The sequence below is a fragment of the Paralichthys olivaceus genome, chromosome 22 (genome assembly GCF_024713975.1).
Source record: "Paralichthys olivaceus isolate ysfri-2021 chromosome 22, ASM2471397v2, whole genome shotgun sequence".
Lineage (NCBI taxonomy): Eukaryota > Metazoa > Chordata > Actinopteri > Pleuronectiformes > Paralichthyidae > Paralichthys > Paralichthys olivaceus.
This window is the reverse complement of record NC_091114.1, coordinates 3,307,051-3,317,718: the sequence shown is the minus strand read 5'-3', so window position 1 is coordinate 3,317,718 and position 10,668 is coordinate 3,307,051. Positions and strand designations below refer to the sequence as shown.

The following is a 10,668-nucleotide window of genomic DNA, read 5'->3' as shown; positions in this document are numbered from 1 at the left end:
CATTATTCAGAAATCATTTCAAAACCTGTGGTTATTTGTTGCCCCTTTGCAAACCTGTGAGTGAGAAAACAAAGGATTTGTTAGTAAAGTGTAAATAACAGTGTTAATGATGAGGGTCAGACTCTTCTACAGGAAGCTTTGTTGGAGAGAAAAAGTCAAACACTGGGCCAGATACGAAGTCGAGACTTCTTTTCACCACGTATACTTTGCTTTTACTGGAGTCTCAGTATTGGTCAAAAGAATTCACTGGAGATGGTCAGAGTTCAATGCAGTAGAGTTTATTCTTTTACAAGATGTAAACCAGAGCTGGCTCCAGAAGCCAACTGAAGACTGAGCTTCAAACCTTCTGCTTATATATATACTCTACTATATATACTTTATATATACACTCATCCTCGTCTCTGCTGTTGCCCATTCAACCAATCAGGAGGTGGATCTCTCCACTTCCTTTCTGGTTCAAAACTTCTGATTCGTCCCGAACCGAATGGTGTCATACTTTCCCAAGTTGACTTTGTCTCCCCCTACAGTCACGTCAGGGCTCGATTCTAATGGTGTATTAAAGAGGTGGTTGTTGGTCCAACTTTGACACCATTATAAATCTTGGAGGTTTGGAGGCCTCTGTTTCAGGCCTTACTCGATTTCGAAGGTCCTGTCTCCAGACTCCATTAGATTCCGGCGATGTCTATCTGCATTTTTTAAATTCTTACATTTCCACACGTTAAATGTGCAACAAACAATCATTCCAGTAAGGGTGCATACATGATTACATTTCTTTATGCTGGATATAACGCACAGTTTAAGCATATAAGCACACAAAGGCTAATGTTTCTGCAACAGCATTCATTGCTATGGTTTAACTGCGTACAGTGATAGTGGTGTGTATATGTGCAGACATGAAACATTGGCGCATACATTCAAAGTTGAATTCAAATTTCAGAGCTCAGTCTTTTTTTTCTTGTCGGAACCTTTTTCCTCCTTGTGGAAAACTTTCCCATCAGACTTTTCTTTCCACTCCAAGGTGACGCCACTCAGTCCTTTCTCGTTGAATCTTTCCTGGAGCTGGAAAACAAATAGCAGCTATTTAAATACGTGAAACAGATTCCTTTGCTCCCTAAGACAAAGGGTTATGTTTTTATTTAGTCAATTCAATTAGATTTATATAGCGTGTATATGATAACATGCATTATCCCAAGGCACTTTACATAGAAGATCAAGACCTTAAACATTGTAGAGAAACCCAACAGTTCCCACTGTGAGCAGCAGAGAACAGAGAGAGATAGGAGGAGGAGAGGAGGGAGGAAAAGAGGGGAAGAGAGAGAGATAGGAGGAGGAGAGGAGGGATAGAGAACAGGGAGAGAGATAGGACGAAAGAGAGACCAGGTCGTGCACCATCAGGTTTCAGCTGTGACAGACTAGTTGTTATAATGAAAACAATAAGAGTGATAATTATGAATGTAAAGATGTTATTAGTGATAGCAGCAACAATTCATATAATAATAATAACCATACCAATAATATGAATAATAATAATAATAGAAGAATTGTGGTTTGTCTGAATCCTGCAGCTCTGGACACATAAACAGCATCAGGTCACAAAGTGACACTTTCGTCATGACCAGTCAAACATTTGATTCTATTTCTTTCATTGTTGTGGCTGCTTTGCATTGTGGAACATCTGTGGCTGAGTTTTTTACATTCACTCATCTACTTCATGGTTATTTGATGATGTCAAACTCTGTAATACATGTGTCCAGGGTCCATGAATGAGTTAATGTCTCAGGGTGGATTTTGGAGACTTGCCTTTTTCAGAATCTGTTCTCTCACAGCACGGTCATTCAGGTCCACAGAGGAGTCCTGCAGCTTCACCCTCACCTTCACCAACGTCTCAACTTCAGCTACAGACAAAGAACGAGGAGAGAAACAAAACACAGGTGTAATGTGTTGTATAGTTTAGTGAAACCTACAGTTCTTCCTGTGGTGATAGAACAACTCAGACTTTTGATTTAAAACACAGAGGGCGGAGCGTCTGGTCTCTGGGCTGCATGTTGCCTACAAGACAGCTTGATCAGGCCTGTCAGAAAACTTACAAATACAAAAACAAGCAACTTAGAAATACAAAAAAGATTCTCACTTGGGATGCTGTAGCAGACAAATGGAAATCTTTCTTCATAGGACAATAACCTCCATTTTCCTCCCTGCTGCAAATCTGCAACACCACATACGACTTTCATCGAGTCAAGTACGATGTCACCCTGATACCAGGAGCTGAATGAGTAGCCACTCCCATCAGACCAGTAAATCTGAGGATCTCTGTACAAACCGATCCACACCCAGACTTTATGTCGCATCAAGTTATGTATCTTGTCGTTGTCAGCTTGGTTCCTCACAGTGACCAGATCTGTGTAGTGTTCTCTGCAGTGCCTCTGAGCCTCAGTCCAATTCTTTCTTGTATTCACTACCACAAAGTCAGAATCCTCTAATGTTCCTGCAGTTAAGTTAGAGAACAAAAGAGGGATTGTTGAGATCACAATGTTTTCAAAATTATATTTTAGACATTATGTTGTATAGTAAAGATCAATATAAAACACATCATTACCTTTGTAGCAGACAAATGCAGTCTCTCTATGGCAGTGATAATCAGACCATCTTCCAATGTCCCACATGCCCACACAGAGCTCCTTGGCTGCATGATAGTCTGGTTCATTATGAGACTTGTCCCAGTTCCTATATTCACCTCCACTCCCTGTGAACTCATCTGACCACTTCCAGTCAATCTGACTGTACAGGCCAATCCAAACCTTAGAGCTGTAACCAGCAGCAGAAACTGTGTCTTTAAGTTTCTTCATTTCTTCAGTGGTTTCAATGGTGGCCAGGTCTGTGTACCTCCCTCTGCAGTAGCTCTGAGCTTCAGTCCAAGTCATTGCTTCAGACACAAAGTGGTACTGATGGAGGAGGCATGTGGAGAAGGTGAGGCACCCTGAGGATGAAACCAGTTATTTGTGTTATGTATGAAGACTCAAATGAATCCCTATATTCACATTTCCTGTTAGACATCATACAAAGAGTGAAATTCACTGACCTGAGAGACACAAGACACCAAAGAAGATCCCTTCCATCATGCTGCTGCTCTGTGGACTGTTTGTGCCAGTGTTCATCACCAACAGTAAACTTAACCAGTTCTCATGTAGATTTAGGGAAATGTAACACCAGCTCCTCCTCTTCTACTGACAGTAGAACAGTCAGTGTTCTGTTGCATTCTTTATGCAAAAAGGCAAAGATGCAGAAAACAAATTTTTTCTCATTTATCTCATTTCACTATGCAGATAGTTCTGATCATATGGGACCCACACTGGTCTCTGCCTCCACCCCTGTGCAGGTGGTGAGGGAATGAATGTCTGTTTGTGTTGCTCACACCGTGGATCCAATGATACCTCTGTGACAGGGATGTTTGAAATGTTTATCTATTAATGTTGTGATGCCCTCTAATTCCATCCAATATGTAGATCACATGAAAATAAGGATGAAAAGAGAAGAGAAAGAAATGATGATGATGAGTATTATTATTATTATACTGCTATCATCTATAAATTATTTTCATTACAACCAGTCTGACAATAGTTCCTGGTCTCTCTCTCTCCTCTTTCTCTTTGGACGCTCACATTGAATCTGGTTCTTGAGGTTTTTTACTTCTAGTAGAAGAGAGTTTTTTTTCTCTACACAGTCGTCAGTGCTGCTCGTTGTGGGAACTGTTGGGTTTCTCTATCATTTTACAAGGTCTCAACTTTACCATGTAAAGTGCCTTGAGAAAATCTATTCTATGATCTGGTGCTAAACAAATAAAAGTGAATGAAGTCACTATCCTCAGGCTGTAACCATACTGAATATTTAAGCCTGCTTTCAGGTATCCAGTGTTCATCTTTACAACATGGATGTGTTCATGGAGACACCATTTGCACCACATGTCTCAGATCCAGTCCTTCTAGGCCCGAGCACCAACTCAGCCCCAGCATGTTGTGTGTTTCCTGATCTCACCCACAAACAGCAGCTCTACAGCAGCACTGCCTGGAAGAATTATTCCACTTCCTGAAAATAATGCAAAGGAGTCAACATGACAACACTTCTATATGTAGCGACCTCTGCTGGTCCCTATTTCAATACATATGCTGAATGAAGCTACTTGTGTGCTGCTCAAGGTATTTTAGGTCAGAAAGAAAATTAAAAAAACACATAAGCCATTTATTTATGTTGCATATACACAGATTTATTGATGCATAATTCATTTACATTTTTTTACATCTACTCAATCTTACCAATCTATTTTCTATAAAACAGGGGTTTGCATGAAACCAAAACCAGGCCATTTTTAAAATTGTTTTTTTAATTTTGTTTTTTTTTCTGACAACAAAAACTGAAAGATGACTTCTCTCTGTTTTTGTTTTTTCATTTAAAACAAGGAAATGAACATCCCATGGGTTTTGCTTGTTTTTTTAGCTTTGGGTTTAAACTGAAATCTCAGATTATATGATGATTATATCAATCCCAGCATCAAACATGCAGCTGAACTGGATCAGTGGTGAAGACAAATACTCACACACACAAGTTGTGTGGTGAGCGAGCTGAGAGCTAAGAGCTGAAATCTCATTCACAAGGAGAATTAGTGAAGGAGTCTGAAACCAGACAAAGTAAAAATGCTCCAAAGTGTCAGTTTGTCTTGAAGAAACATCACAGAGCAGATTAATGAAGTGATAACATTCAAGTACATCACAAAACATTTCTAGTTTCTCTCACTGTAAAGAAACAATAGACAGAACAAACACCATCCAAATATTCATGAATGCATTCATGTTATAAGAATCTCTAATGACACAATAACTATAAATCTAATGAAAGGATGTATTCTCTCTCTTTCACTAAAGGAAGCACCATCCACGCACGCTGTAGCAGACAAATGGAAATCTTTCTTCACAGGACAATAACCTCCATTTTCCTCCCTGCTGCAAATCTGCAACACCACATATGACTTTCATCGAGCCAAGTTTGTTTAGACCCTGATACCAGGAGCTGAATGAGTAGCCACTCCCGTCAGACCAGTAGATCTGAGGATCTCTGTACAAACCGATCCACACCTGTTCTTCATGTTGCATCAAGTTCTGTATCTTGTCGTTGTCAGCTTTGTTCCTCACAGTGACCAGATCTGTGTAGTGTTCTCTGCAGTGCCTCTGAGCCTCAGTCCAATTCTTTGTTGTATTCACTACCACAAAGTCAGAATCCTCTAATGTTCCTGCAGTTAAGTTAGAGAACAAAAGAGGGATTGTTGAGATCACAATGTTTTCAAAATTATATTTTAGACATTATGTTGTATAGTAAAGATCAATATAAAACACAGCATTACCTTTGTAGCAGACAAATGCAGTCTGTCTATGGCATTTATCATCAAACCATCGTCCATGTTTCCACATGCCCACACAGAGCTCCTTGGCTGCATGATTGTTTGGCTCAGACCGTTCCCAGTTCCTATATTCAGCTCCACTCCCTGTGAACCCATCTGACCACTTCCAGTCAATCTGACTGTACAGGCCAATCCAAACCTTAGAGCTGTAACCAGCAGCAGAAACTGTGTCTTTAAGTTTCTTCATTTCTTCAGTGGTTTCAATGGTGGCCAGGTCTGTGTACCTCCCTCTGCAATAGCACTGAGCTTCAGTCCAAGTCGTTGCTTCAGACACAAAGTGGTACTGATGGAGGAGGCATGTGGAGAAGGTGAGGCACCCTGAGGATGAAACCAGTTATTTGTGTTATGTATGGAGACTCAAATGAATCTCTATATTCAGATTTCCTGTTAGACATCATACAAAGAGTGAAATTCACTGACCTGAGAGACACAAGACACCAAAGAAGATCCCTTCCATCATGCTGCTGCTCTGTGGACTGTTTGTGCCAGTGTTCATCACCAACAGTAAACTTAATCAGTTATCGTGTAGATTTAGGGAAATGTAACACCAGCTCCTCCTCTTCTACTGACAGTAGAACAGTCAGTGTTCTGTTGCATGCTTTATGCAAAAAGGCAAAGATGCAGAAAACAAATTTTTTCTCATTTATCTCATTTCACTATGCAGATAGTTCTGATCATATGGGACCAACACTGCTCTCTGCCTCCACCCCTGTGCAGGTGGTGAGGGAATGAATGTCTGTGTTGCTCACACCGTGGATCCAATGATACCTCTGTGACAGGGATGTTTGAAATGTTTATTAATGTTGTGATCCCCTCTAATTCCATCCAATACGTGGCCAGACACAGTATTCAATACAAATGAAAGGACTATATAGCCAACCACAGACTCAGCTTTCCTGCTGATTTTGTTCAGTCTGTTGGCATCCTTTGTCTTGATGCCCACACCCCAGGACACCACAGCAAAGAAGATGGTGCTCACCACAACAGACTGATAGAACATCTGCAGCATCTTGTTGCAGACATTGAAGGACCCGAGTCTCCTCAGGAAGTAAAGCCGGCTCAGGCCCAGACAGCGGACCTCTTTAGTGGGGATGGTGTTGTCTATGCAGAACCCAATGTACTCAGAGACACAGTCAGTCAGGCCATCAATGTCCTCACCATGTGGCTCATACAGAGCATCCCAGTGTGTGGCCTCCAGCGCTCCACGCAGTGATTCCATGGCCTCAGGAGACCATTTCCTCACTGTCCTCACTTTGACTGGGTGCCGCTGAACCACAGGCTTGTATGATGGTGAGAGCAGGACTAGGTTGTGGTCTGACCTGCCCAGTGGTGGCAGGGCAGTGGGGCTGTATGCATCCTTAACATTTGCATACAGCAGGTCCAAAGTCTTATTTTCACAGGTGGAACATTTGACAAACTGGAAGAATGTTGGGAGTGTGGATGAGAGGGAAGCATGGTTAAAGTCACCTGTGATGACGATGAAGGCCCCGGGTTGTTGTCTCTGTAATCCTGCAGTCACAGTGTGGATGACGTCACACGCTGCTTCTGCGTTCCCCGATGGAGGAATATAAACAGTGATGGCGAAAACACTGGTAAACTCCCTCAGCAAATAATATGGACGAAGTCCGACGGCGACGAGCTCGATGTCCAGGCTGCAGACACGCTGTTTAACGGTGACGTGCCTGGGGTGACACCACCTGTAAACAATGCCGGCGTGTGTTGCAGGCATGCTCCCAGTGATCCGAAGAGACCGGAGTGCGGTTAAAATTTATAAAAAGTGTCCAATCAGTTGCAAAAGCATTTCGTCATTGATCGGTACCAAGATGCACAGAGCAGTGCAAAAATAAATATAAAAACAAACAGCAAGGGTAATAAAAACACACAAAACTGACAGTAATACCAGGAGCTGCTATGCCAGGCAGCCGTTAGTACGGCGCCATCTTTTTATACATGTTTTATGTATAGCAGTTAGTTGTGGAACAATATACAAATCATAGACTATTCACACAAGAACTAAGATTAAGCCCAGTTCAACATAGATCAAGTTAGCCCGACGATATAGGTGAACTGCAGGCAAAGCAGCAGTCTGGCACTTAGTCTGCAATGAGGGAAAACATGGTCAACATAATTTGTATCCACTGGCAAAAATACCTACAGGACCACACCTGTTTAGAATACCTTGCTCACTCTGGGGCCCTGATTAAAGGAGACACTAGGAAGGATGGTCAGCAGACTACTCTGGCTCAAATGAGTGGGAGACAAGGGCTGAGTTTCCTAAAGGATTCCATTATTATGTTATCAGCGATATGCCTACTGTTAACCAAACAAAGGCTGTTATCTATGGCCTACCTCTTCACCACGGGGCTACACAGCAGATGATCAGTCAGGATCCATCAGGACACAGCTTTACTACAACTAGATATACAAGAAACCTCATTAGATTTCAACTCAAACCATACAAGCAGTGTTTCTCCCCAGATCTCCCTTACCTGCACACACCAAGCAGTCCCCCCCCAACATCTACCAGGATTCAGGCAAAGAGACACTGATTGCCCACACCTGTCCTTATAAAGGCAGGAAGACTCCATCTAACCTTACCTGCAGAGGGCAGTGTTCTTCTTCTGCATGTCAGCCCTCACATGTAGATCACATGGAAATAAGGATGAAAAGAGAAGAGAAAGAAATGATGATGATGAGTATTATTATTATTATTATACTGCTATCATCTATAAATGATTTTCATGACAACCAGTCTGACAATAGTTCCTGGTCTCTCTCTCTCCTCTTTCTCTTTGGACGCTCACATTGAATCTGGTTCTTGAGGTTTTTTACTTCTAGTAGAAGAGAGTTTTTTTTCTCTACACAGTCGTCAGTGCTGCTCGTTGTGGGAACTGTTGGGTTTCTCTATCATTTTACAAGGTCTCAACTTTACCATGTAAAGTGCCTTGAGAAAATCTATTTCAGGATCTGGTGCTAAACAAATAAAAGTGAATGAAGTCACTATCCTCAGGCTGTAACCATACTGAATATTTAAGCCTGCTTTCAGGTATCCAGTGTTCATCTTTACAACATGGATGTGTTCATGGAGACACCATTTGCAGCACATGTCTCAGATCCAGTCCTTCTAGGCCCGAGCACCAACTCAGCCCCAGCATGTTGTGTGTTTCCTGATCTCACCCACAAACAGCAGCTCTACAGCAGCACTTCCTGGAAGAATTATTCCACTTCCTAAAAATAATGCAAAGGAGTCAACGTGACAACACTTCTTTATGTAGCGACCTCTGCTGGTCACTATTTCAATACATATGCTGAATGAAGCTACTTGTGTGCTGCTCAAGGTATTTTAGGTCAAAAAGAAAATAAAAGAACACATAAGCCATTTATTTATGTTGCATATACACAGATTTATTGATGCATAATTCATTGACATTTTTTTACATCTACTCAATCTTACCAATCTATTTTCTATAAAACAGGGGTTTGCATGAAACCAAAACCAGGTCATTTGAAAAAGAGTTTGTTTAATTTTGATTTTAACAAAAGCTGAAAGATGACTTCACTTCTTCTGTTTTTTTCGTTTAAATCAAGAAAATGAACATCCCATGGGTTTTGCTTGTTTTTTAGCTTTGGGTTTAAACTGAAATCTCAGATTATATGATGATTATATCAATCCCAGCATCAAACATGCAGCTGAACTGGATCAGTGGTGAAGACAAATACTCACACACACAAGTTGTGTGGTGAGCGAGCTGAGAGCTAAGAGCTGAAATCTCATTCACAAGGAGAATTAGTGAAGGAGTCTGAAACCAGACAAAGTAAAAATGTTCCAAAGTGTCAGTTTGTCTTGAAGAAACATCACAGAGCAGATTAATGAAGTGATAACATTCAAGTACATCACAAAACATTTCTAGTTTCTCTCACTGTAAAGAAACAATAGACAGAACAAACACCATCCAAATATTCATGAATGCATTCATGTTATAAGAATCTCTAATGACACAATAACTGTAAATCTAATGAAAGGATGTATTCTCTCTCTTTCACTAAAGGAAGCACCATCCACGCACGCTGTAGCAGACAAATGGAAATCTTTCTTCACAGGAAAATAACCTCCATTTTCCTCCCTGCTGCAAATCTGCAACACCACATACGACTTTCATCGAGCCAAGTTCGTTTAGACCCTGATACCAGGAGCTGAATGAGTAGCCACTCCCGTCAGACCAGTAGATCTGAGGATCTCTGTACAAACCGATCCATGCCCGTTTTTCTTGTCGCATCAAGTTATGTATCTTGTCGTTGTCAGCTTTGTTCCTCACAGTGACCAGATCTGTGTAGTGTTCTCTGCAGTGCCTCTGAGCCTCAGTCCAAGTCTTTGTTGTATTCACTACCACAAAGTCAGACTCCTCTAATGTTCCTGCAGTTAAGTTAGAGAACAAAAGAGGGATTGTTGAGATCACAATGTTTTCAAAATTATTTTTAGACATTATGTTGTATAGTAAAGATCAATATAAAACACATCATTACCTTTGTAGCAGACAAATGCAGTCTCTCTTTGGCATTGATAATCAGACCATCTTCCATCTTTCCACATGGTCACACAGAGCTCCGTGGCTTTATGAAAGTCTGGGTTAGACCCGTGCCAGTTCCTATATTCACCTCCACTCCCTGTGAACCCATCTGACCACTTCCAGTCAATCTGACTGTACAGGCCAATCCAAACCTTAGAGCTGTAACCAGCAGCAGAAACTGTGTCTTTAAGTTTCTTCATTTCTTCAGTGTTTTCAATGGTGGCCAGGTCTGTGTACCTCCCTCTGCAGTAGCTCTGAGCTTCAGTCCAAGTCATTGCTTCAGACACAAAGTGGTACTGATGGAGGAGGCATGTGGAGAAGGTGAGGCACCCTGAGGATGAAACCAGTTATTTGTGTTATGTATGAAGACTCAAATGAATCTCTATATTCAGATCTTCTGTTAGACATCATACAAAGAGTGAAATTCACTGACCTGAGAGACACAAGACACCGAAGAAGATCCCTTCCATCATGCTGCTGCTCTGTGGACTGTTTGTGCCAGTGTTCATCACCAACAGTAAACTTAACCAGTTCTCATGTAGATTTAGGGAAATGTAACACCAGCTCCTCCTCTTCTACTGACAGTAGAACAGTCAGTGTTCTGTTGCATGCTTTATGCAAAAAGGCAAAGATGCAAAATGGCATGGCCTC

At 41.4% G+C, this 10,668-nt stretch overlaps 2 protein-coding genes across 2 annotated transcripts; both read right to left on the bottom strand.

The window, feature by feature from the left end:
* Positions 1-262: 262 nt before the first annotated feature.
* On the bottom strand, positions 263-3,942 carry LOC138406551 (lymphocyte antigen 75-like). Its single transcript, XM_069519071.1, has 5 exons — positions 3,080-3,942; positions 2,597-2,977; positions 2,132-2,485; positions 1,801-1,895; positions 263-1,059 (listed from the first exon to the last, which is right to left on the bottom strand). The coding sequence occupies exons 1-5, from the start codon at positions 3,153-3,155 to the stop codon at positions 934-936; spliced, it is 1,032 nt and encodes a 343-aa protein (XP_069375172.1). The 5' UTR covers positions 3,156-3,942; the 3' UTR covers positions 263-933.
* Positions 3,943-4,757: 815 nt separating this feature from the next.
* On the bottom strand, positions 4,758-10,624 carry LOC138406639 (macrophage mannose receptor 1-like). The gene is made up of 6 exons (XM_069519232.1): positions 10,451-10,624; positions 9,974-10,348; positions 9,506-9,863; positions 6,917-7,146; positions 5,393-5,767; positions 4,758-5,281 (listed from the first exon to the last, which is right to left on the bottom strand). Exons 1-6 carry the CDS (start codon positions 10,524-10,526, stop codon positions 4,911-4,913), a joined length of 1,785 nt encoding a protein of 594 aa, XP_069375333.1. The 5' UTR covers positions 10,527-10,624; the 3' UTR covers positions 4,758-4,910.
* Between the last annotated feature and the right edge of the window lie 44 nt (positions 10,625-10,668).

What these genes read in the sequence shown, in the direction of transcription:
- LOC138406639 (XM_069519232.1), bottom strand. Translation starts at nt 10,526, where the DNA reads ATGAACACTGGCACAAACAGTCCACAGAGCAGCAGCATGATGGAAGGG. An exon ending in TGCATTTGTCTGCTACAAAG is followed by an intron (nt 9,864 to 9,973) that starts GTAATGATGTGT and finishes ACTTAACTGCAG; the next exon opens with GAACATTAGAGGAGTCTGAC. An exon ending in TGCTACAGCGTGCGTGGATG is followed by an intron (nt 7,147 to 9,505) that starts GTGCTTCCTTTA and finishes CATTGTTTACAG; the next exon opens with GTGGTGTCACCCCAGGCACG.
- LOC138406551 (XM_069519071.1), bottom strand. Translation starts at nt 3,155, where the DNA reads ATGAACACTGGCACAAACAGTCCACAGAGCAGCAGCATGATGGAAGGG. An exon ending in TGGTGTCTTGTGTCTCTCAG is followed by an intron (nt 2,978 to 3,079) that starts GTCAGTGAATTT and finishes TTTCATCCTCAG; the next exon opens with GGTGCCTCACCTTCTCCACA. An exon ending in TGTCTGCTACAGCATCCCAA is followed by an intron (nt 1,896 to 2,131) that starts GTGAGAATCTTT and finishes CTTTGTCTGTAG; the next exon opens with CTGAAGTTGAGACGTTGGTG.